Here is a 25,643-nt window from a genome sequence, read left to right as displayed (position 1 = left end):
GTGCCAGAAGGGAGACGGTGAACAGTTAGAGCAGAGGCTAACAAGATGACTTGTAATAGTGAAGCTTAATGGCAGTTTAGAGACACATCACACCGTATGAGAGACTCATCATGTTATAAATGGGTATTAAGTCTTATTAAGTCACAAGTATGAGAGTATTTGCCCAACTTCCAGTTATGGCTTAAAGTTTAATGTGAGACCTGGGGGCATTCAGAGGAGACCGTGCCCTTAGTCCCGATCCTCACAACTAATCATAATAGAGCTAACATTTTAAAATACCAGCTTAAGAAGGCAGTGATGTATAAAATTGTGCCTTGTTTGGTTCCAGTGCTGCAAGGAAACATTAAGCAAAAATTAACTTGATCCCTATGAAATATTTGTGTGATTTTGGCATCAGTGAACAGAATTTTTTGCTTTGTAGGGAAACATAGGAGGTTGTGTAGGGTAAAAAGAATTTTCTTAATGGAATGAGGTTCTGCCCATTGAAGTTTTATCTTTCAGTACATTCTGTTTTAAAGAAATCAGTGTTCCAACAGCTATATGGGTTCTTGCAAAGAACTTTTTTCCTATGTATAAGTACACATGTTTGGGATTTAGATTGGTATCTCTTTTAGTTACAAAGTTTAAAAAGTATATTTAAGGAAGTGTTTAGTATAAGATTATATTTAACAAAATATTTGTAGCTGGGTAAAATTGATCATCAAGAGATGGACAAGAATCACTTTTTGACCCAGTTAAACGCGAGGCCAGGAGGAGCCTCCTTTACCAGCAGTTGCTGGATGGCCCCTCGTTACTGTCAGGGGGATTTTCTTTTAGAGTGATTTTTTAAAATGCATAGGTGTAAATTTAAGTGAACAATATGACAGAATATGCTAACTAGAGAGTTCATGGCTATAAAACTTGCTGGGTGGGGTGCCTGAGTGGCTCAGTCGGTTAAACCTCCGACTTCAGCTCAGGTCAGATCTCACATTCGTGGGTTCGAGCCCTGCGTCAGGCTCTGTGCTGACAGCTAGCTCAGGGCCTGGAGCCTGCTTCCGGTTCTGTGTCTCCTTCTCTCTCTGCCCCTTCGCCTCTCATGCTCTCTCTCTGTATCAAAAATAAATAAAACATTTAAAAAATAAAATAAAATAAAATAAAATAAAACTCGCTGGGCATCTTCTTTGGTAGAATGGGATGAAATCTAACATTAGCCTTTTACCCAAACTGCACAGCAACTGTGGAAGAAGCAATTAAGGTCCCATATTTGAGTATACATGGTAATTTAAAAAAATCATTGTATTTGATATGATTCAGCTTGGTCAGAATAATTTGTATAAACTCATTTGAATATATAAGTCAGAACTGAGAAGGTACTAAAAAAGAACTGCTAATATATAAATGGGTGTTAGGGCCAGTAAATCCAAAGGCATGCATTTAGTTGAGTTACCTAATGAAGTTCTAAGAGAGACATCCACAACTGCATTTTGATTTCTTAAGATTATCATTTATTTAGCCTAATGCTGTGCAGACTCACTCACAGAAGAGCACTGGTAGCCAGACCAGTGCGGTTAGTGTGCTTTATTATTCCTTCATGTATAAGTGAGGAGGACAGTCAATACCTGTCTCATTTATTTGAGGTAAGGTCTTCTTTTCTCTTTATCCCTCCACTCTGCCGAGCTTCCTGCTATGAACAGGAAGATTTAATTGAAGATACCTTAACTCATTAATATTCATGACAGGTTATAAGAGAAAACTGGGGGGAAAGAGAAATATAGAGGAGAGGTAAAAGCGACTCTGAGCCAGGAACCATCTTTTCTCATTTGTGGTAGTTTAACACATATTCTAAATAGTAAATCATTACCAGCAAGGATCAGCCACTTTTCAACATTTAGTGGAGTGTGTGTGTGTGTGTTTGTGGGGGAGGGCACACACATACTAATTTGTTATGTTGCAATCTTCTTAACCTTTTATTTTTCTTCTCTTTCCCACTCTATTCCTTTGCACACACAGACACTCTGTTTCTGCTCCTCCCAAAGTTAAATCCTATGGGTCAAATTACCTGGGGAATTTGAAATATTCATAACATCGATTGTGTATAACTAGAACTTAAGAGGAAAAAGAATCAAGATTTAGATTTTGTCGAAGGATTCTTGTCAACTTACATGCACTGGATCTCTAACGAGAGGCTTTCCATAGACCTAGATCCTAACATAAGAAAGGCATAATGCAGGGTTATATGACAACAAAATCATCTTTGATTTTCCTGCAATATTTCCAGCCTCCTCTCATCCCACCAGGATTTATTTTTAGTTGCCATGAGTAGGCAATCTGCCTTGTTTTGAAGTTTTCTGGAACACCCCTTAACAATAAATGATTTACTCTAGAGTAGATCAAGAGCGCTCGCTGTGTTTTCCCCTCTGATTGGGCTATTCAGTGATGTTTGTGGAGTGGCAAGTGCCATCCTGACATCTGCGTTTCAGCATTGCTCGAAAACACAAAGCAAGCATTTTATTTGAAGGAGACAACTCCAAGTGACATGAATAACCTTTTATCTTCAATACAGAATCATTAGGAACAACCGTAGCATTGTCGAGGCAGAGGTCCCTGTAGAGTCCCAGGCTCCACACAATATTAACATGGCTTTCTGTTCTGCAGCCAGAAGTTGGATTAATGTGAAAATGATAATTGGAGGAAATATATATATTTTTTTCATTTTTAAAGGACTTTTCTTCTTCCAAACATTTTCCAGGAAATAAATCAGCTTGTACTTTTCACCTTTAGTAACAAATGGTTTCTTACCTAGGTATTTTCAATCAGCTATTAAATCTGGGGCTACTCAGATGCAAGCTGACAGCCGTAATTTCTTTTTGTAGAGAGGCTGTTTTATGTGTCACAAGTGTTCAATACATGTTTGATAGAAGTTTATAATGTGGCTATGAAAGCCAACACCCCACACCAGAAGGCAGAGTAGTTCCCCGGCTGGGAACTGCCAATACTGTCATGTTGGATATTTATCTTTTCCACTTGGGGGACAGCATTGAAACAGCTCCATAATGAGGTTCTGACTGGTGTCTGCAGGTCTTAGAGGACTTACTGACTTATTTTACTTTAAAATAGCAAAGAAAAAAAATTACATTCTACTACTCCTTCCTTAACATTTTTCATTGTGACTTTGGCCAAGGTTAATGCATCTTCACCTCAAATTACAAAATGAGTGAAGGATGGTTCTTCTATTCCCTCTTTCCTCCTATTTCTAAACCTAGGTGTGCATTGAAATCCCCTGGAGGGTTTTTTTAAAATGCAGATTACTGGGATTCACTCTGAGAGCTCCCTGATCCCATAGATCTGAGGTGGGGCTCAAACTTTTATATTTTAAACAAATTCCCAGGGGATGCTGATTTCCAGGGAACAGCATTTTGAGAACCACTGTACTTGTGAAATGATATTTTAGAAAATGGTTTCAATGTTATCACATGGCCATATATTATTAATGACATTTTGCTGGGTAATACTTAAGAAATTGAGAATAGTTTGTTCAATGCATAATTAATGTATTAGTTAATAAATAAATTGGACAAACTTATGTTGAATCTTCTCTTTTTAAATTTTTAAAAAAATGTTTACTTATTTTGAGAGAGAGAAAGGACCAGAGTGCATGTGGGGGGAGGGGCAGAGAGAGAGGGACACAGAATCTGAAGCAGGCTCCAGGCTCTGAGCTGTCAGCACAGAACCCGATGCGAGGCTTGAACCCACAAACCATGAGATCATGACCTGAGCTGAAGTCAGACGCGCAACTGACTGAGCTACCCAGGTGCCTCTGGTTGAATCTTCTAATGTGCTTTGGTGCTCACTTAAGTGTGTGTTGTGTTTAGCAGAAGATCATAATGTATTGTTCCAAATTAGAGATTTTACAAAATTCAGAAGTTTATTTGGAATATTTCATATATATTTACTGTGTTTCAAGGAGCCTTAAAACATGAAGAAAACCTAAAATGCCATCTAATTCAGTCCCTTGCTTTCCAAGCAGAATCAAACTTGCAAAATGATTGTCCTATTCCTTGCCTAACCTATTCTTAAAGAGACTGCCACATACCTCATTAAATTGCCCTAAAGCCATGGAGTTTCTCTCTGATTTTGTATTTATTTCTTTTCTTTTTTTTTTAATGTCTAGCCCTGAGCTTCTTGCATTTAAGGCCCATTTCTTCCTGTTTGCCAGCTACTAGCCTGGGCATGGTTACAATTTGTGTTCTGGGAGACTGTCGTGAATAACCCCTGAGCCTGAGTTAGCTGAGATTCATCCAGTTGCATTTATCTTTTCTATTTGCCAATAGTTTCTTCTCATAAAACTGCAGTTCTGGGATCGAGAGGGCCAGAATCTTAAAGAATTTTATATTTGAACACAGTCTTTGGAGTCTTTTCCTAGGATTTAGATCTGTTCTCAGAAAGCTTCTGCAAGCAAATATTAGGAGGTTTTATAGGCTGAACATTATCAAAATTGTACAAGGATCTTGGTATGTTTTGTTATTGCAATTCTCAGTTTCTCTGAGACTCTGAAATAAGATCATTCTCCATGATATTTTTTTGCTATTACTAATATGGTTTCTAAATAGATTATAAAGCATTTACGGAAGTAAGCAAATTATTTCATCTGTTTACAAACTTCTTACAAGGGAAAACAGCCAAAGTGTTTTCATTTAAGGCAGAATAGATATGTTTTTAACTGTGGATGATTTTCATATTCTAGTTAGGTCAGTTACTTAGACATTCAAGTTAATGAAGTCAAAGTAAGGGGTTGACTTTTGGGCAGGCCACTCAGAGTTTCCTTTTTTTTCCCTCCTGACCACTGTCTTGCAAATATTGGCTGGTGGTCACAGGAAGGAGGTAAGTCCATGCAGGACCTGGAAACTAGATAGGTCCAACTGAGGCTCTAGGAAGTTCACAGAAATGGACTCTAAGAAAATATCTGAGCAGTAAGAGAACATCAAGGAAGACTCTCTGGAGGTAAAATGTATGTGAGGAAGAAGCTGACTTGTATTTGAAGTGTGACAACCATTAGAGGAAGCAAGGCTTGGAAGCTAGGGTGTGAAGACAGGAATCTAGCCTCTGAGAGGCTGAAAAAAATAAATATTTTAATAACAATAATTAATACTTAATGAGAACTGTTAATGGAAAGGTAACTGTGTTAAATTACTGCACTACACCTAAGTAATATTTACTTATAAATTAACTCATCAAATACAATGACTCTATGACACAGATATTGTTACTATTCCCATTTAACAGATGAGGAAAGTACATCAGAGAGGTTAAGTAAGTTACTCAAGGTCACACAGTTTATTATAGAGCCCCAAGAAATAGCTACACTACTTATCCTCACTGCTATTTTAAAAATGAAAAAAACAGAGATTCAAGACATTAACTTTTATAAGGATGAACTAGTAATGAATGGTAAAGCCAGGATCAGAAATGCAGCCTCGTGTCTCCAGAGCCCATTCTTTTAGTCTTTACCGTGGAGTTAACGTAAAACTGAGTTCCAAATGGTTAACCTATTACAAGGAGGTATGCACAACCTGCTAGGACAGAGCCTAGTTACCTAAGAGCAGGATTGAGTTCAAATTCAGCAATTAGAACAGGCTGAGCAAACAGAAGAGTCAGCAGTGCTGACCTGTGTTGATTTCCTAACCCAGGTGCCCTTAAATTCCCCCTGACCAGGGGAAGGATCCATGTAGGACTGAGGAGGATCTTAATCTGCAGACAGAGATTAAGTAGACTAAGTAGAGAATGGAAGAATTTGAGGGCAAAGTGCAAAGACTGTAGAGAGCAAGACAATGTGGGTGTAATCTCATCTATATGGGGAAATAACTTATACTCAGGGTTAAAGGATCAAATTTGTCACTTTTGAATATAAAGGACCTGACAACAAATGGACTTGTGTTTTACAATGTCACAAGAGAATATCATATTGCATGTGGCTAAGTAAAGAGTAATATATCCAGAAAGTGAACTTTGTTAAATTCTTTTAATCGCAGCAATCATTCCGTCCCAAATTCCTTGGTGTGGCTGAACAATTACACAATGAAGGCTTCAAGGTATGTAATACTAATTTTTTTCAAGTTGTTTTCTGTAAGCATTGAAATCTCTTCACAAAAGAGAATATTAATGAATCATAGGGAATGAAACAGCTCAAAACATATCCTTTCAACTTGAGAGGGATAACTAATGACAGTTTCAAAACTTCAATAGAATAAAATAGAAAGACTAGTTTTAAGTTTTAACAAAATTACCATAAATTCCATAGAAGTTGCCAGCTAAAGCATAGAACATTTAGTTTACCCAGAACTGGGACAAAGTTCCAGTGCATTTCCAATATATTTTTCCTGTTTCCTTTTCTGGTATCCAGATAAAGTCATTGTTTCTAGCTGCCGCAGTTAGAGGCAAAACTCCTCGGTCACAAATATCTCTACACAAAGCCTGGTTCAGTAAAACAAAGTAATTCCCAAGGCTCAGTGTGGGCTTGTGGTCATGGTGCTTTGTTGATCTGGTAACAATGAGTCCTCAGCCATGAATAATTCTTCATTTTCCTCCTCTACGAAAGCAGTTACAATTGACATTATTCAATTTTTCCTTAGTGCAAATATTTTTAAAATGTTTAAAGTGCCCATGACTCTGGACAGTGAGTCCAAATCTCTATTCATGGTATTATTGCTTTTCATATACATAGTTTTCATCTACCTTATGTTTTAAATGACACATGTATGTCCCAGTAGGCTTCTTTGCTCCTTGAAAGCCTTCCCTGTGATACAGTAACTGACTTTTCCATTTTAAATGCAGCTCTTTGCCACGGAAGCCACGTCGGACTGGCTGAATGCCAACAATGTCCCTGCCACTCCAGTGGCATGGCCATCTCAGGAAGGACAGAATCCCAGCCTCTCTTCTATCAGAAAGTAAGAACTGGGCAGAGATTTCTGACATTTCAAAATGAATAGAGGATTAACTTTGGAAACTAGTATGATGTGAATACTCCACCTTATCGCAAGTCTTCTAAAAGTCCTCTTAGTTAATTTCAGATGAATAAATCGGTGAATTATAGGGAAGTTTCATTCTCATGAACTTGGCTGTTACTATAACATATGATGCCTTATGTGTACACGGTGATACATAGCATCTTTCAAAATATTTTCTAATAAAGATGCTTTCCTTGATGGTCACCAAGAGAGCAACAATGAGAATCATAGACATGAAGAATGTAATGTACACCTTACATCTTACATTGAACTTGTATTGTAGATGTGATTATCAAGTGTAAGATTGATCAGCTGCATTTCCTTGAGGTTGTGCATCAATAAATTAGTCAATTTATTGAGCACTTGCTGTATGCAGGAGACTATGGTGGGCGTTAGAAAAACACCATCCATTGAATTACCTAATTTGCCATTCTTTTATCAGGGCGGTTGTTATGCCTTAGCCTATGTCATCATTAGGTGTTGTAAGACATGTAAGTTTGGTGCACGAAGTCAGCCTTCAAGAACGCCATTACATCAACACTTAGAGAAGTATATGACATGGGAACCTAAGAGAGAGTTCTCAGTTGTTCAAGGATATTACAGTCTATTGAATGGCTACTGTTTATTGGGGCTCTTCAGAAGGCAGCCTATAAATCATTATCAAATTAGCAAAAGAAGGGCAAACAGGTCAGACCTTAGTAGACTTCCAATAATGCTATAAGCACTTGGTTAGAACTTTGTAAAATAATTAGCACTATTTTATGTTTTTGACATTTAAGTGTCTCCTGGTGTGTATAGCAGCCCAGTAACAGAATATTAAGTGGTTTAATACAAACTCAGGTGACCTGTGTTCTCATACGATTGGCTGAGAGGCACTGGGAATCAGGCAGTGGAGTGGTAGGATGGGGAATGGAACAGATCTCAATACTGGAGAAATCGCTTCTTTGTAAAATAAGTAAATATCTATCAAATTACCAATTTTTCTGGGGTGCCTGGGTGTCTCAGTCGGTTAAACTTCTGACTTCAGTTCAGGTCATGATCTCTTGGTTCATGAGTTTGAGCCCAGCATCTGGCTCTGTGTCTCCCTTTCTCTGCCTCTCTCTCTCTCAAAAATAAATAAATATTAAAAAAAACTTAATTACCAATTCTTCTGTAGATAGATAGCATTTTGAAAAGAAAAGCCTCTCCATGTAATTAGTTAGACTTTCACCAGAATTCTTTCAAGAACACAATAAAAACCTGTAACTCCCAAATGAGTGTAATTTGAGCATCCATTAGGGATGGAGATGGGCAGGTGGCCATCAACTCAGTACGGCATTGACTTGAATGGCATCAGAGAATGACGATGTTAGTATTTTCAAAACTAATTATAAAATATACACCGTCACCTGCAAACTTTTGTTTATTTGGATTACTCTTCCAGATTGATGAGAGATGGCAGCATTGACCTGGTGATTAACCTCCCCAATAATAACACTAAGTTTGTCCATGATAATTATGTGATTCGGAGGACAGCTGTTGACAGTGGAGTTGCTCTCCTCACTAATTTCCAGGTATGTTCTTTTTTTCTCAAATAGAGCTACATGCAGGTTTTTATTTTTGTGCCTCCCTGAAAAGTGCTCATCAATATATGCACATCCCTCTTCTCCCCTTCTTGTAGCATTTAGAATGGAGAAGAATTTTTAAAGAGAATCTAAAATAACGGTTCTGCTGTGGTGGGTCATGGCCTAACTGAGACAGTTGATGATCAAGCTATTGAGATAATCAAAAGCCACAGACAGCCACGCCCTCTCATTAGCCATAGTTATATTTTAAATAAAGAGTCTGGTGTGGCATGGAATAAAAATACCAACTTTTATTCCATCATTTCTAAGTGAAAGCCACCACATAGGAGCAACAGGTAATGATAACTGCAGATCCATATACAGTGCAAACACTCATCCAATTCACAGAAAATGGTCACACGAGGTATGTTCAGTTCCACTTGGACATGACCCACCACATTTATCACCTACTTCAAGACTCATTAACTTTCCACCCATCATATTTTTTCCCCCTGAGTCAGTCTTAATCCCTGGGGGAATTGAGTGGTGGGGATAAGTGTATTCATGGTAAGGTCTAAGTTATTTGAGAAAGTTCTGAATAAGTAAAAGTTTTTGTGTCTTTCCTCACATGTCCCATTGGAAATTAGGAGCAGAACCTGATTTTTCACTCCAGTTTCATTAAATGTTCACTTTCGTGTCATGTGGATCCCTAATATTTCCACCCTTGTTTTCAGGTGACCAAACTTTTTGCTGAAGCTGTGCAGAAATCTCGCAACGTGGACTCCAAGAGTCTTTTCCACTACAGGCAGTACAGTGCTGGGAAAATGGCATAGAGAAATAGACACCCTTTGAAATCAACCCAAGCTACACTGTATCTAAAGGAACTGATTCCCAGTTGTCTTCCACAGAGACGAATATTGATACCAAACTATTTCAGTTTACTTGGTTATGCCTTAATATTCCTTTCTCTCACAATTAAATTGTTGTCAGTCACTTTTTACAAACCTTAGTTAAACTCCTTCCTAAATAACTTGTTCTTCATGAGAATTCATCTATTTTCTAATGCCTTATTTTTAGTGGGCTAAACTTACCTATGTGCTTATTTGCAGCTAACATTTTATGGTGCTGATTAACAATGATCAAGGTAGAAAAAGTTGCTGCTCTATCTTCTGAACTATTACTATACATACTTTCAAGACTCTATTGTCATTGCTTTTAAATAGCATCTGCCACACTCAGGACATTTTTAACACGGCAGAATACTATAATCATTTGTTAAAATGAAATATGGATTTAATTTATGAATCCCTTCATCATGATGTTTGTGTCATGCACCTTTTTGATAATTATTCTCAATTATCTGGCTCACCCAGGGACACCATTATCCCTTTTTACAGTACTGAATTTGAGAAGTGACAGAGGTCTTTAAAGTATGGATTTCCTTAAAGGATGCTGGTTTGCAGTTTTGTGTTCTGGAGTATGTCAGGAGATGGTACATACCACTGAGGTGCTTTCGTTCTTGTTTTCCTCTGGATTTCAACCTGAGCCAAGTGAAATCTTCCGATTGATGCCATCTCTCCCCACTCCCTCCCCCCCTGCCAACTTTGGAATAATTCGGAAGTTACGCCCACTCTGTTCAGATTATGAATTCTGTGATCTACTGAGCCCCAGACTGTGCCTCGCATTCCACATATTTTAAGCATGAGGCCCCCATTCCTTTTGCAAACAAAAAAATCCTGCCTGCAGGGCAACCTGTGTCTCTTTTAAACTTTTTGTGTTACTACAAGTGCTCTAATTGTGAACTTTTAAATAAAATACTATTAAGAGGCAATATAGTTGTATTCTGGCTTTTATTTTATTTTATTTTATTAACATTGATATACAATATCAGTTCACATCTCTGATGAAACAGAGTTTGGGGTCAAGATTATGTCACTTTTTTTTCTATACAAAACCATATAAGATATGAATGAGCAAATTAAAATAAAAAAATTACCCCTAGGCTGTTACATTTTTTTTGTTCCCCCACCTTGTTTATAAGTGTCATTAAAATTTTTATTATGTTATGTGGTTATATATTATCTTTGATCTGGATCCTTTCAAATATATAGCTATAAACACACACCGACTAAAGATATATATATCTTTATATATATATATCTTTAAACAAATGCTGTGCAAAACAAAGAGAGAAGTACGTGAACCCCCTCAGAGAGGCTGATCCACATCGCCTGCTGGAGGTAGTGCTAATGGCCACAGTGAAACCGTACCCCAGAAATACCACCTAAAATGAGGCTTTGTGAAGGTCCTAAGATAATGATGACAGAATAACTTGTATTCCTTCCCTCTCACCCCACAGGCATGGAGTTACCACTTGGTATAGATCTACATGAGGACTTTTCAAATTTGTTTCCTCCTTCTCTCCTCCTTGTTACCACTGTGGTTGAGACCTTCCTTACTTCTTCCCTCTAATATTATAATAATGTGCTCCCTGAGCATCCCTTCATTCATTTACCTGAAAATACTTAGTGAGTGTCTCCAGTGTAGGATATACCATTATCTCTCTTCCTATCTTTCTAGTACTTTCCTGATACCACACTACCTGTCACCATCACACCACCATAAAAACTAACATCATGGCGCACCTGCTTTTCCTCAGGCAATTCCAAGCACTTTACATGATTTAACCCATTTAATCCTCAAAATATCCCTATAAGTGGGTACTGTCATCTCCACATTATAAATAAATGGAGGCATACAAAAGTTAAGTCACACAAAATGCAGTCTCACTTTTATATCTTATAATGAAGACAAACATGTAAAAATAATACATTTGTCACACTGAAGACAGACTTAAGTTGCCTGCAGAGATCAGGGAAAATCTTTTCTGGGGAGACGGGCGCGTGTTGTCATGAACAGCAGGTCATAGCTCCCCAGGGAGACTGAAGGACGAGGGCGTCCATCAGAGGGAATTACAAGTAATTTGGTTTCACTGGAGCTAAGGACACGTGTAGAGAAAGAGAGCAAGGGGCAGAGGCTGAGGCTGGACTCTAGGTTGTGCATGATTAAGCCTCATGTAAATTAAAAAAAATTTATTTACGGTTTATTTTGAGAGAGAGACAGAGCACAAGTGGGGGAGGGGAAGAAAGAGAGGGAGACACAGCATCTGAAGCAGGCTCCAGGATCAGAGCTGTCAGCACAGAGCCCGACACAGAACTTGAACTCATGAACTGCAAGATGATGACCTCAGCTGAAGTGGGATGCTTACCCAACTGAGCTGCCCAGGCGCTCCACATACAAAGTTTTAAAATTTTGTTTGTAAATAATTTTGGACCTAAAAATTGTAAAAAAAAAAAAAAATAGGGGCACCTGGTTGGCTGAGTCAGTTGAAAGTCTGGCTCTTGATTTCAGCTCACGTCATGAATCCCAGGATCATAGGATTCAGCCCATCATCTCGTTCTGCGAAGGTGGAGACTGCCTAAGATTCTCCCATTCTCTCTCTCTCTGTCTCCCCCTCTCCCCAACTTATGTGTGCTGGCTCTCTCTCTAAAATAATTGTGAAAATAATTGTACACTCTACCCAGATTTACCTGTTGGTAATGTTCTACCTCATTTACTTTTTCTTGCTTACTTTTTCTTTTTTTTTTAAGTAAGCTCTATACCCACTATGGGTCTTGAACTCATGACCCTGAGGTTAAGAGTTACAAGCTTTACTGGTGCAGCCTCTCTGGAAAACAGTGTGGAGGTTCCTCAAAAAACCATCCATAGAACTCCCTTATGACCCAGCAATAGCCCTGCTAGGGATTAACCCAAAGGATACAGAAGTGCTGATGCATAGGAGCACATGTACCCCAATGTTCATAGCAGCAATGTCAACAATAGCCAATACATGGAAGGAGCCTAAATGTCCATCACCTGATGAGTGGATCAAGAAGATGTGGTATATGTACACAATGGAGTCCTACATGGCAATGAGAAAGAATGAAATCTGGCCATTTGTAGCAAAGTGGGTGGACCTCGAGGGTGTCATGCTAAGTGAAATAAGTCAGGCGGAGAAGGACAGATACCATATGTTTGCACTCATAGGTCTAGCAGGAGAACAGGAGAACCTAATGGAGGACCAGGGGGAGGGGAAGAGGGAAAGAGAGTTGGGGAGAGAGAGGGACACAAAACCTGAGAGACTACTGAATACTGAACATGAACTGAGTGTTAAAGGGGAAGGGGGTGGGGGAAGGGAGGTGGTGGTGATGGAGGAGGGCAGTGGTGGGGAAGAGCACTGGGTGTTATATGGAAACCAATTTGACAATGAACTATTAAAAAAAAGACAAACAAAAAACAAACCAAAAAAAAAAGAGTTACAAGCTTTACTGACTGAGTCATTCAGGCACCCCTATTATTACTTTACCATCTGTCTACTATCTATCATCTATCTATCTGCCTATCAATCATCATCAGTCTATCTAAACACATGTACACGGAGGAAGAGAAAAAGTACTCTCCAACCAAAAGTAAGCAGGTTGCTAGTGACCAATTTAGAAATGTACTCATAATTTGCTGAAATTGCCAAACGTTTGAAGTAATAGTTAAGTTTTGTTCTGTGAGAATTTAATGAAGGCTCTTACTTTTTATAACAATTTGAACAGGCTATTTGTAAAATATGGTAAAATGAGAAGAGTAGTAATAATGAATCAGCAGCACTGTTTTCTAAATAAAGCCTATATTTTTGTTGGTGACATAAAGTGTCTTCAGAAAACAAGATGAGATATGTATTTTCTCCCTGGTGCTGACATGAAATTACATTCATTTTTGTTTTTGTTAACTTTCTGTTTTCTAATGTTTCACACTTAAGATTTAAATCCAAGTAAACAATACATCCGAGAGCTTTGGTCAGAAGAGAGAAATGCAAGAAAACAGAAGCCGATTTGTGTTCAGATTTGGCAAGGTTTTTGTCCTTTTGGAACAGTTTTATTCTTTCATATGAACAGGTTAACACAATTTTTTAACGTCTGAGTCTGTTATACATCACAAGTGCAGACAACATAGGGGCTGTGTCCGTGGAGCTGAATAAAAAATCGAAGTAGCTTTTTCCATACTGAGAATTTAATAGCAGGCAAGGGGGACCAGCTGTCCTGGGTGGGGAGAAAGGAGCTCAGCCAGCCTGTGGGAAGAAGAAGAGGAATAAAGAATGATTCATTTATAGGGTTAGGGTTTTATGGCCTTGGAAAGGTAAGTAGAATATTTTAACTGTACTTCTGTCAAACTGTCCTCTTAAGCAGCATTCCTCCTGGAAACTTTTAAAAACCGCTACACCATTCATTTATCTCAACAGCTGGGGGGTACTTGAACCTCAGCTTCTACAGGGTCCACAGCCTCTTGAACAATGAAAGTGGAAATTATCAGGGAAACAAACCATGGCTGAATGCGGTGAAGCACTCTGTAATTACACCCCAGTGTTACCACATGACTGCTGGCACGGGGGTGGGGGAGGTGGGGGGTGGGCACAGGTGCCATAAATGCTCACACACACCCAATTCAATCTACAAAGACCCTTCATTACGTATCATTTGAGACACTCTTTACTTGAAAAAGACTAGCTCAACTTTCCTTTCTCTCTCTTACTGTGTCTTTTCCCTTTGTTCTCATTACATAAAAAATTCATTTTTCCTAATGAATATTACTGTGTTATTTTATGAGAGGCTGCTGCAATTGGTGGTGTGGAGGTAATGTGGTGTGGAGGGGTGGGGACTGTCTATCCTTCTCCCAAGTGGCTCCCAGGGCTCTGTGAAAAATTGGTCATAATCATCCCTACTTCTTTTCTTGTGCATAATGGAGGGTACAAGGGTCCCAGAAAGAGCTTAAGTACCTACAGCTGTTGAGATCAATGCAGTAATGAGGAAAAAACCTCAGCAAGTCAAAATTATCACCATTTGTGCAGGCTTCTTGTTGCTTAAAGATCATCTTTTGAGTCTTTACAACGTTCATTTTATAAAGGAGTTGTATCCACAAAGAAAACTATTGATTGCTGACCAAAACAACAACAAAAAAATAGACTTTTCTAGTAGCACTAAAGGTCTACCTTCTCTCTCCTAAAACTACCAGGCTAGCTAATTATTTCTCTAAGGTGTTCCCTAGAAGAATCACACAAACCACAGAGAAGTGTTTCTATTCGTCAAAGGAAAAACAACACCAGCAGTCTCACAAAAATGTCAAAGATGCTGTGTTTCCAAATGACAGTTTCCCATACAAGTGTGGTGCGCTTGGCAGGCATAAGGAAGACAGACATGATATCAATATGCAGAAAAGAGAGAGAATCCAACAAGCTAAAAACATGTTATTAAAGAAGAGAAATAACTTGAAAAATGTATGTATTTTATCAATAAAGATTCATTCTAGTGGCCAGTGTCTAGATGACTGTATTTTTCTTTCTGAAATTTAAGGGCATTTGGTACTCTCTTTCATAGTCTCTTTTCTACCTCCCTTTGCAAGGTTCCGAAGAGTGAAATATGGCAGGGCTTTGAGGTCTTTAGCATAACAGAAATATTCTGGTAAGTGTTTTCCATAACTCTTTATAAATTTCCATGTAGAAAAGCTGCAAATGAAATTTATATGGAATGATTTAGATTGTAACATTTTAATCTCTCCATTCATGAGGATTTACATATGGATCCTTTTTTAAAAAATGTTTTCTAATTACACTGAGGACATAATGTCATATTATTTGTCAGGTTTGATGTACTTTCTTTCTGACTCATAATTAAAATATACAGGAAGCCTCAGGGGGAGAATGGTGATGTTGCAGTAAAAATATGAGGGAGTGGGAGTTTTTAGAGAATTTTTAAACAATGACGCATAAGTATTTGATGTAAATTAGGCTCATACTTCATTTATTGTATCAGAATAAAACAAAGCAACACTGAATTGACCCTCTCCAATATTGGAGGCCTCCAGAACAAAAAAACCACCTCAATGCATCATTACCTGCCTTAGGGCACTGTGTGAGGTCCTGTTTGCTTCCAAAGTAACTTGCTAATTTTGGTGCCTCGTTCTGGTGAAATTTGTGGATCTGAATTTACCAGAGACTTTTGAATGCCAACAGATGGTACTTTGTAGACTGACCGGGCAGGGAGTGGTCCCTGGCTTACTCTCTTTGAGCTCTGCCACGCTAATCTCCTTGGAAGGCTGGTTTTAAACAGATTTTCTCAAAGGACATAAGCCACCCAAGGTTTTTTGGTTACATATAGTAACTAAATGTCCATATGTACTAGTATCTATATGAGGGGTTTGGCTTTAATCAGTGATGGTTTCCTTTGATCCATTGAGGTTACCCTACCATAAATAGTTCCAGATCATCTCAACATCCACTTTGTTTAACCTGAACATAGAGCCGAAGGCGAATCAGGAGTCTCTGGTGCTACAGAAGGTAGAGTCTACAGAAAGTAGAGATATATTGTCTTACTGACTTAAATTTCTGTAATCTGAATGATAATAGACATTCAAAATTACTGAATTCACAATATTTTGATCCTAAAAAATAATTATGGTAAGATTTTTGATCAAAATGATTGTGGTCCTGTCTTCTCCTAATTTATTAGGTGTTTGTACTTCCTTTCTTGGCTAGGGGGACCTTGTCCAGTTATCTGCTGGCCTCTAGTCTTAACTATGCTTTTCATGGATTCAGGAGTCTGGAGCAGCTTGTAAGATAAACACTGATCAACATTAATTTCCTGAATCTTCAATTTACTTTCTCTGAAACTACCGGAGATCACTATAATTTATTTTCAATCTTATTTACTTATTATTTCAATAATCTTATAAAAATTTGTATGTATCTCCATGCCCATGATAATAAATACACATGTATTTATTGAGCTCCAAAAGTTCTATTTTATCTGTGCCTTCATTTATTCTTTCTTTATGGTATTTTGTTCATGGTCACTTACCATTCCTTTTACTTCTTTTTAATTTCCTATTATAAAATATTTTATACAGAATAGTCATGCAAACCAATTTTTTTGGTAGAAAACAGATGATTTCATTTAGGAGTATATATTTGCTTATACATAGTATCTTTGTATCACAAATGTTTTTGAGTAGCTATGTTAAATAAAATAGAAAAGGTTTGAACTTGTGAGCTTATGGTTTAGTGATAAATACAGAGAGGTTTGAAAGAGTTATTGTAAGAGAGCCTGACTGATGCTGTAGTAAGGGAAGCTTAGGAGCCACATGAACCCGTGCCGGGGGCTGGTCAGGGCAGGCTTCTACAAGGAAGTAACATTTAATCTGAAACTGGAAGGATACGTAAGAATTTTCTAGGTGAAGACGTGGGGTGTATTCTAGAGTGCATATGCTCCATGGAAACAATATGCGTGAAGACCCTGAGGCAAGACAAACATGCTGTGTTTGAAGAATTGAAGGAAGCTGTGTCTGACTGGAGCAGTGAGTCCAGGGTTGATGGTGAGTCTAGGGAAAGAGCACAGACTAAACCACAGGAGCCCTGTAAGCCATGTTAAGGAATTTGAACACTTAACTGAGGATAATAGGAAGCTGTTGAAGTATTTTAAGTTAGAAGGTGACGACATACTTATTTTTGCATTTTGGAAAACTCATGTTGATTGCAGAATGAAGAATAAAGTTGAATAGACCAGGATTGGAGGTAGGCTATTGCAGTGATCCAAGAGAGAGGTGGGAGGTGGGGAGGTAGGAAGAGAGGGAGGGGAAGAAGGAGGGAAGGAAAGAGGGAGGAAGAGAGAGAAAGAGAGGATATCACTTGGATTAGAGCAAGAAAGAGAACCCAAATTGAGGAATAATGTGTTTGGAAGGAAAAACTGTCGTGATGTACTTAGAGGAGTGAGCAGGGTTCTTAGACTCAGAGCTCCATGTTCTTGCCAAGGCAAGTAGGTGAGAGGTGATGTGATGTTTTTGGTGCTAGTGAACCCATGAGTTAGAGCACATTTATGGTTGAAAATATTAAGTTCTATTTTTGGCACTTGAGTTTAATGTGCCTGTGAAAAGCAGAATGGAAATGGTATACAGTTAGTGACTAAAAGCCAGACTTGGGAGTGAGTCTTTTTGGGTTTGAATCCAGGCTCTGATACTCTGTAGCTATGTGATTTTTGAGCGGGTTATTTAAATTTCCCATACCTTGATTTCCTCAGTAAAATGGACAAAATGATATTTACCCATAGGGTTGTTGATAGGGGTAGATTGAGAAAATATAAATTAGGTACTTCAAAATTGCTGAGTACAGAATAAGTGCTATGTTGTTAGCCATTATTATTATTGTTATTGTTATGGAACATCCAAATGGACATGTCTATTAGACAATTGTACATTCAGTTTTAAAGATAAGAAAAAGGGAGGGCACCTGGGTGACTCAGTGAGTTGAGTGTCACACTACTGATTTCAGCTCAGGGTTGTGAGATTCATCCCTGCATTGGTTTCTGTGCTGAGCATGGAACCTACTTAAGATTTTTTTCTCTTTCTCTCTGCCCCTTTCCTCCACTCACTCTCTTTCTAAAAATAAAGAAAGAAAGAAAGAATGGAAAAGATAAGTCAAGAGTTAGGTCATATATTATTATATATCTGGGGGAAAAGAAAAGCTCCCTAAAAAGACACATTCTAATAGTTATTATTGACCTTTCTGCAAGGCAAAAGTGAAATTCATGAAATATTAAAATGTTTAGAAATCTCTAAATAAAAACATATAGGAAGATAAAATTGTGAATTGTTATTTCTCTTGGTTGTTATATAAGAAAATGTATTTCAGTGCCATATTGTCCTATATGGACTAACATTGCAAGCTTTAATATTCTGAAAGATCAGATTAACTCAATTTAAAATACTTTGATTTATCCATCAAAGATAATATAATTATATTGAGCAAAATCTTACAATTGTAAAGAGCAATTTAATTGCACAAATTTGGATTTTGAATGGCATCGGTGATAGTTTGGCAGCTAATTTCTCTATATGACAGGGTTGGACATTATACTTTACACTGTGACAATGCTATGACTTTCTGGGCAGTGTGGTTACTTTGACTTGAAAATTTTGATTATGGTAGAAATGGTCCTGAGTGAGCCTAAATGAATGCAGATTTTTATAGGAAAGAGCGATGACATGTTGTAATTGGTAGTTAGGTGTTTATTGGCATGAATTGACTGGCAGGGCCACTACTGCATTAGGTTGAAATATAATAGTAATACATTAATAATGGTGAATGTGTTTGAGAACTTACCCTTTATCTTGTGCTATGCTAGCATTTAAATGATTTTTCTTATTATAATGCTCATGGTATCCCTAGTTTACAGTTGTGAAGAGAGGTAAAGTGACTGTTCAAGGTCACATACAAGTGAAAGGAGGAGGTATAGAGGAGCAGTAGGTCTGAGCAGGAGATGAAGCTGCAGGGGAGAGAGTAAACAAGAGCAAGGGGAGATCAAAGGAGTTAAGACAGGAGGGCGGGAGGAATGAACAAACAGATGGAAGAATTGGATGTTGTCTGCATACCTATTTGGTCACATGAAGTGATTTTTGAGTCCTTGTGAACATGTTCATACCACGAGATAAAGTCAAATCTGTGGGAGCTGGTGACTTTCAGTAGATCCAGAGGATAAAGAAGTCAGCCAGGCGGGGAGCCAACTTGCATGGACTCATTTCTGAATGTATTGGGAATATACTCTGAGGGCCCAGTTACTGGAGAGAGTCAGAGGTCCTTGCTTATTTTAGCTAGATACCAATATGGAAGTGAAATCTACTTGTAAATGTGAAATGAATTCTTTGGGGTAAAGGTTATAGGATTATGCGATGATAGAATCAGAATGTCAGGCTTGATTCCTTTGTGGCAAAGCTATGTATCATACTCTTGTGGTTATCCATTGCTGAATAACAAACTCTTAGTGACTTTAAACATTATTTTATTATATCTTATAATTATGTGGGTTAGAAATCTGGACCAAACTTGGCTGTATTATTTTGCTTTTGTGGCATTGATGAGGTCATTTTGTGTACTCAGATGGTAGGTGGCCTGGGTTTGAAGGTCCAAGACAGCTTCACTCATGTATATAGGGCCTTGGGAAGGATGACTGGAAGCATAGACCTAGCAGAGACTATTGATCAGAGTGCCTACATTTGATGTCTCCAATGTGGTGATCTCAGGGCAGTTGAACTTGTACATGACAGTTAGCTTCCCCCAGAATAAGGATTTTGAAAGACCTCAACAGAAGCTGCATCTCTCCATGTGATCTATTTTTGGAATTCCCAGAATATCACTTCCTCTGCATTGAAATTGGTCAAATACATCACTAAGACCAGATCAGACTCCAGGGTGGGAGAACTAAACTCCATTCTCCACCAGAGGAGTAGCAAAAAACTTTACAGCCATATTTAATTAATCATGTACCTCTATCTCTAATTAGATAATTCGCCAATATTTTCAATTGATCTAAGAGCTTGCAGATTTATGTGCATGGTTACCATGACAACTGTAAACATCATTCCCAGTGCAAATCTCATCAGTAGTGTATGAACAATATTTTATTTGAAGACATACCTAGGTCTTCCACAGTGCAAAATAATATTTTGCTGTTGAAGACTAGGTGGTACTTTAAAGTCACCTGGGGCAAGGTCTGTAATAATAGGCATTTTGACTGACTCAAAAGCAAAATAGAGACTCTTTGCCAGAAAGATCTATTTGGATGAGGTTTAGAAAAGACAGGCAGGAAGTTCTGAAACAGCTGAATGGCTAGAACTAGGAGCAGACAACCTCTGTTTGGCAAGAACTGTTACTATGGACATGATCTGCCAAAGAGGTACCTACATGTACTATACACACACATACAGGATTTTATGGTATTGATCACAGTGCTTTGCAACGGTAAGCACAAGATAGGCTTTAAAGAAATGATAGCATACATCTGTGCACAAAGCCTTCCACCCTCTAGTCAGATAGAGTACTAGTGCGTATAATGATTAAAATCCAGACTTCTTGGGTTTGAAGTCTGTCTCCACCATTGACTTGCTGCATGACTTTGGACAAACTATCTAAACCCTTTGTGCTTCAGTTTTCTCATTGGTAAAGGGGAAGAAGTAATAGTACCCAGTTTATAGAATTGTAGTACAGTAAATATGACAATCCATGTAGACTGATATAGAAAAGTAAGCAAAAATTCAATAAATAATTGTTCTTATAATTAGTTTTTAAGAATAGACCACTGAGTTCTAGGGATAGTTTAACACTTTGTGGATAGAAGTGTCATTAAATCCATAATGTTCTTTAATACAATTTCAAGGGAAGCCAGTCTCACTAACAAGCAACAGTTGACCTACTATAGGATCTGACAAAATAAGAATGATTTTGAAATGTTTTGCCATATTTGGGTTCTCAGGCACAGAGGTACCCAAAGATATCCAGCTCTTCAGAGATGAGAGGGAAATACTTTTCTCAACAGATAATAAAGATAGAAGGTCTCCATAGTGCAGAGGATGTCAGTTATATAGAGATACATTCAGGAATTTAGCTCTTAACTAATTGTTTTCCAAAATATAGGAACTACATTGAGATCAATGGATGTATTTGATCTACCACTATAAAGCAATGTTATACCAAAGCTACTTAACTAAAAATAAAATACTTTTAAAAAGTTAACTGTTGGAAAAATAGCCTCAATAAATTTAACTCACTAGCTACAATCAAGAAAAAGCCTATTAACAATAATTGGTGGGTTCTCAGTTTTTAAGAATCCATAATTAAATTTTATTGTTTTATAAGTGATTTGGATTAATTACATCTATAATAGACTGATGCTCATTCCCTATGTTGAGAGAGGAGATGGCAGTTGCATAGAACCCAGTCATTTACTGCAGTCCTCGAGTATTTTATTTCCTGCCAAGGCAAATCTGCTACAAAGCTCCAGTTCCTCTTAGGATTTACTGAAAAGTGACAGGTGTTGATTTGCTGGTATCTTTCTCAACAGATTCGAATGAGCTAAACAAAATGACTTCTCTAACCATTTAGTCAGAAAAATAAATGGAGACACCAGCTAATGAGGGAATGTAGAGTTAGCTGGACTCAAAGCATTCCAAGCTGTTGGCAGCTGGAATCAAAAGAGGAATCATGCAGACAGTTGCTTGTGTTTATTGCTGAATGTGAAATTAGAAAGATACTTTATCTTCCCCACAGGTGCAAGAACATATAGTTATTAATTACAGCAAAACACATTTATTGACAACCCCAAGCTTACAAAACCCCACACTCAGCAAATGGCTTTCAAAGTTCATCCAAAAAGCACTTTAGAATCAATACAAAGCACTGCATAGTTGACGAATCTGTGTCTAGTAAAATTTTGTATCCTGGAAGCATGGCATAGGCTGTCTCTTAATATTTATATAGTTGAACATCATCAATACTTTCTTTCTTCTGGTAGAAAACCTATTAGGAACAAATTTTTCTAATTTTTTCACTGTTTTGATAGGTATAGTTTCAGAATATTAAGATGATTAAACTAATTGTTCATTTTTTGAAGTTTTAAAAACAATCTTATCCCCTCATTTAGCTATATGACATATTAAGTCATTTGTTCATTTATTAATTTAGTAAAGATCTATTACATACCCCTTTTGTAGCAGCACTATTCCAGATGCTGTGGAAAACATATAAATTCATAAAGACAAAATTATTTGGAGGCTATATTATGAACCAACTAGAACAAGTATATAGCCAATAAACTTTAAGAACCACCTTAGTTTGAGGAAGTAGGCACTTGAAGGATTTGCAGATGAAGGATCTTGAGCTAGGCTGCCTACAGGCATCGAATGGATATGCATATTATATATTATATGCATATATACATATGTAATATGTATATACACATATTATATGTATATTTTTTAACTTGTCTCATTCCAAATAAGATTTGTGAAAACTTACAGAAATGCATATAGTAACACATAATAATAAAATAAAATAAAATAAAATAAAAGGATAAAAATGATATTATGCACAGACTCTAAGGGTGAGTTCAGGACTCCAAATGTGCACAATTAATTTCTGTCTGGCTTTTGGAGGTGGGTCTCAGATTTAATCCTGTGTTTCTTAGTAGCAGGGATAGAAACAAGATAGGGTAAAAGAGACAAATGATTCCAGATCAAAGCAAACAAATAGATGGTTGCTTTTGTGTATAAACATGTGAGATAAATATATGAGATATAGTGGATTAAATTCTTAAAATTGTTTGTATGATATAAAAGCTAAATTTTGTGACTGCTTGTCCCTCAATGTTGGTCACTACTCTGATAATCTAGTTTTATTTATTTACGAAATATTTAAAGTATTTATTGAGCACTTACTATGTGGACACTGTTCTAGACACTGGAGATAGACTGGTGAGCAAGGCAGGTAAAGTCTCAGTTGACAAACTGTTTGGAAAATGGACCATAAATGAAGAAATCACAAAACTCATTCCAAAGAGTGATCAGTGTTGTGAAGATGATACAACAGGATTACTGAGTGGAGAGTAACTAGGAAGATGAGGAGGGTCTCTCTGCAAGATGAAAACTGAGGCACATTTAAAATCATGGAAAGAGACTAAATGTCCATCAACTGATGAATGGATTAAGAAGATGTGGTTTATCTATACAATGGAATACTACATGGCAATGAGAAAGAGTGAAATCTGGCCATTTGTAGCAACGTGGATGGACCTCGAGGGTGTCATGCTAAGTGAAATAAGCCAGGCAGAGAAGGACAGAATCTAAAATGAATCTCTTGTAGACAACAAATAGATGGATTTTTAAAAAATCTATTCTGTACCCTGTGTCATTTGATTGGAGCATTCAGTCCATTTACATCCAGTGTTAATATTGAAAAATGTGGATTTAGATTCATTGTGTTCCCTGTAGAGTTCATGTTTGTAGTGGTGTCTCTGGTACCTTGTATTCCTTGCAACATTTCCTTCATAGAGTCCTTCTTAGGATTCCTTGTAGGACTGGTTTTGTGGTGATGAATTCTCTCAATTTTTATTTATTTGGGAACATCTTTATCTCTTCTTCTATTTTGAATGACAGGCTCACTGGATAAAGGATTCTTGGCATCATATTCTTTCTGTTCATCACATTGAAGATTTCCTTCCATTCGTTTCTGGCCTGCCAAGTTTCAGTAGATAGGTCTGTAACCACTCTGATAGGTTTCCCTTTGTATGTAGGGAACTTTTATCCCTAACTGCTTTCAGAATTCTCTCTTTATCTTTATATTTTGCCAGTTTCATTATGATATGTTGTGCCAAAGGTCGATTCAAGTTATGTCTTAGGAAAGTTCTCTGCACCTCTTGGATTTCAATGGCTATTTCCTTCTCCCAATTGGATAAGTTCTTGGCTATAATTTGATCAAGCACCCCTTCAGGACATTTTTCTCTTTCTTCTTCTTTAGGAACTCCTATGATATGGATATTATTCCATTTGGCTATATCACTCAGGTCTTGAATTCTCCTTTTGTGCTCCTGGATCACTATCTCTCTTTTTCTCAGCTTCCTCTTTTGCTATAACTGTGTCTTCTAATTCACCTATTCTCCTCTTTGCCTCTTGAATTCATGCAGTGACCACCTCCATTTTATTATACACCTCATTTATAACCTTTTTTTAACTCGTCACAGCTATTTTGAATGTCTCTAGTCTTTGTATCAATAGCTTCTGTGATGCTTTTTTCAAGTCCAGTGATTAATTTTATAACAATTGTTCTAAATTCTTGTTCAGTTATGTTGCTTATGTCTGTTTTGAACAGTTCTGTGGCTGTGACTTCTTCCTGGAATTTCTTTAGAGGAGAGTTATTTTGTTTTGTCATTTTGGCTAGCTTTCTGTTTCTTGTCAGTTTTAAAAGCTCATTCTCCACTGTGCACCTGTTAGTATTGCTCTATTAAAGGAGGCTCATTGACTGTCCAGGGCCTGTTGTTTCAGGAAGTATTCTTTGAATGGTGTCTCTCACTTTCTCTTGTTGTGCCTTTGGTTATTTTATTTCCCTACTCAGTGATATTTGGGACTCTCCACCATGTGTATTTCGGCTCATTTCTTCAGATAGCCCTGAAAAGGAAAACAGACAGACAAACACACAGGGAACAAAAGCATGCAAATGCACAGACAAATCAAACAAACAAACCAAAAGAAAAAAGAAAGAAAGAAAAGAAAAGAAAAGAAAAGAAAAGAAAATGAAAAGAAAAGAAAAGAAAAAAAGGGGGGACAGAAACAACAAAAGACAATGGACAATCTAAAAGTGTATAACCAGTTGAGTGGAGAGATAAGAATGAGATAAGGGAAAATATATCTGGATGGCAAGAAAAACAAGGGCAGCTCTCCTGTGCAGATGGGCATGGTTTGGTATAGGTAGGTCTCATGGGCTGCTCTCCGAGGCCTGCCTTGGTGGTTGCAGGGAGAAGAATGGCGGCACCCCAAGCAAGCCCTGCTCAAACCAAGTGTTGCATGTTACTCTTTTGAGACCAATCTCTCTGTGCTGCAGGTGAGCCAAGATGTATTTTCCAAGCCCTGCCTCATTTCCAAATCTTAGTCCATGCCCTTTAATGCTACAGCCAGAGATGATATGTACTCCTGCTAGTGGTGGGCTTCCTATCTAGGATTGAGTAGGGGGAGGGAGCTGTTTCTCCTGGTGCTGCCTGGAATTGGCACCACTGCCGCCAAGCCCAAGGAAGAATGTGCTAGCTAGATGGGATGGGTTTCTTTCCCCATGCCCAGCAGTTATATATGGGATGACAATATTTCTGTATGTCCTGGGTTGAGTTTTTTTTATCTCTTCTCTAGAGACAGTTCTATGAGCGTTTTCATTCTTTCTTTCTCTTCCCCTTGTCTCTCCAGGACTCCAAGCTCTCTCCCTGCATTGGGCTGGGGTTCCCTCCTCTCCACACCTCTGGGGACCTGCCCATTTTTATTTCCTCAGTTCGCACTCACTCAGGCAAAGCTTTGAGATTGTTTTCTTTTTGGAGTCTGTGTGTTTTCCTCCAACTCTTGCAGATCAGAGTATTGTGGCTTCAGTCCTTCTCAGTTTGATAGATTCAGTCAGGCAAAAAATACAGAGCTCCCCGCTTCTCCGCCATCTTGCCCTTCCTCTATTTATTAT

At 37.8% G+C, this 25,643-nt stretch overlaps 1 protein-coding gene across 1 annotated transcript in view; it reads left to right on the top strand.

Annotated features, from left to right (window-relative positions):
- The window catches only part of CPS1 (carbamoyl-phosphate synthase 1), a 122,904-nt gene extending 112,546 nt beyond the window's left edge, over positions 1-10,358 (top strand). Inside the window, exons 35-38 of the mRNA XM_029932930.1 lie at positions 6,009-6,068; positions 6,811-6,923; positions 8,407-8,536; positions 9,262-10,358. Of these exons, the coding sequence (XP_029788790.1) occupies positions 6,009-6,068; positions 6,811-6,923; positions 8,407-8,536; positions 9,262-9,360 (402 nt within the window). The 3' untranslated portion in view covers positions 9,361-10,358. The remainder of the gene's footprint in view (positions 1-6,008; positions 6,069-6,810; positions 6,924-8,406; positions 8,537-9,261) is intronic.
- The last annotated feature ends 15,285 nt before the right edge of the window (positions 10,359-25,643 follow it).

Source organism: Suricata suricatta, chromosome 3, assembly GCF_006229205.1.
Source record: "Suricata suricatta isolate VVHF042 chromosome 3, meerkat_22Aug2017_6uvM2_HiC, whole genome shotgun sequence".
Lineage (NCBI taxonomy): Eukaryota > Metazoa > Chordata > Mammalia > Carnivora > Herpestidae > Suricata > Suricata suricatta.
This window is presented reverse-complemented; position numbering and strand designations above follow the sequence as displayed.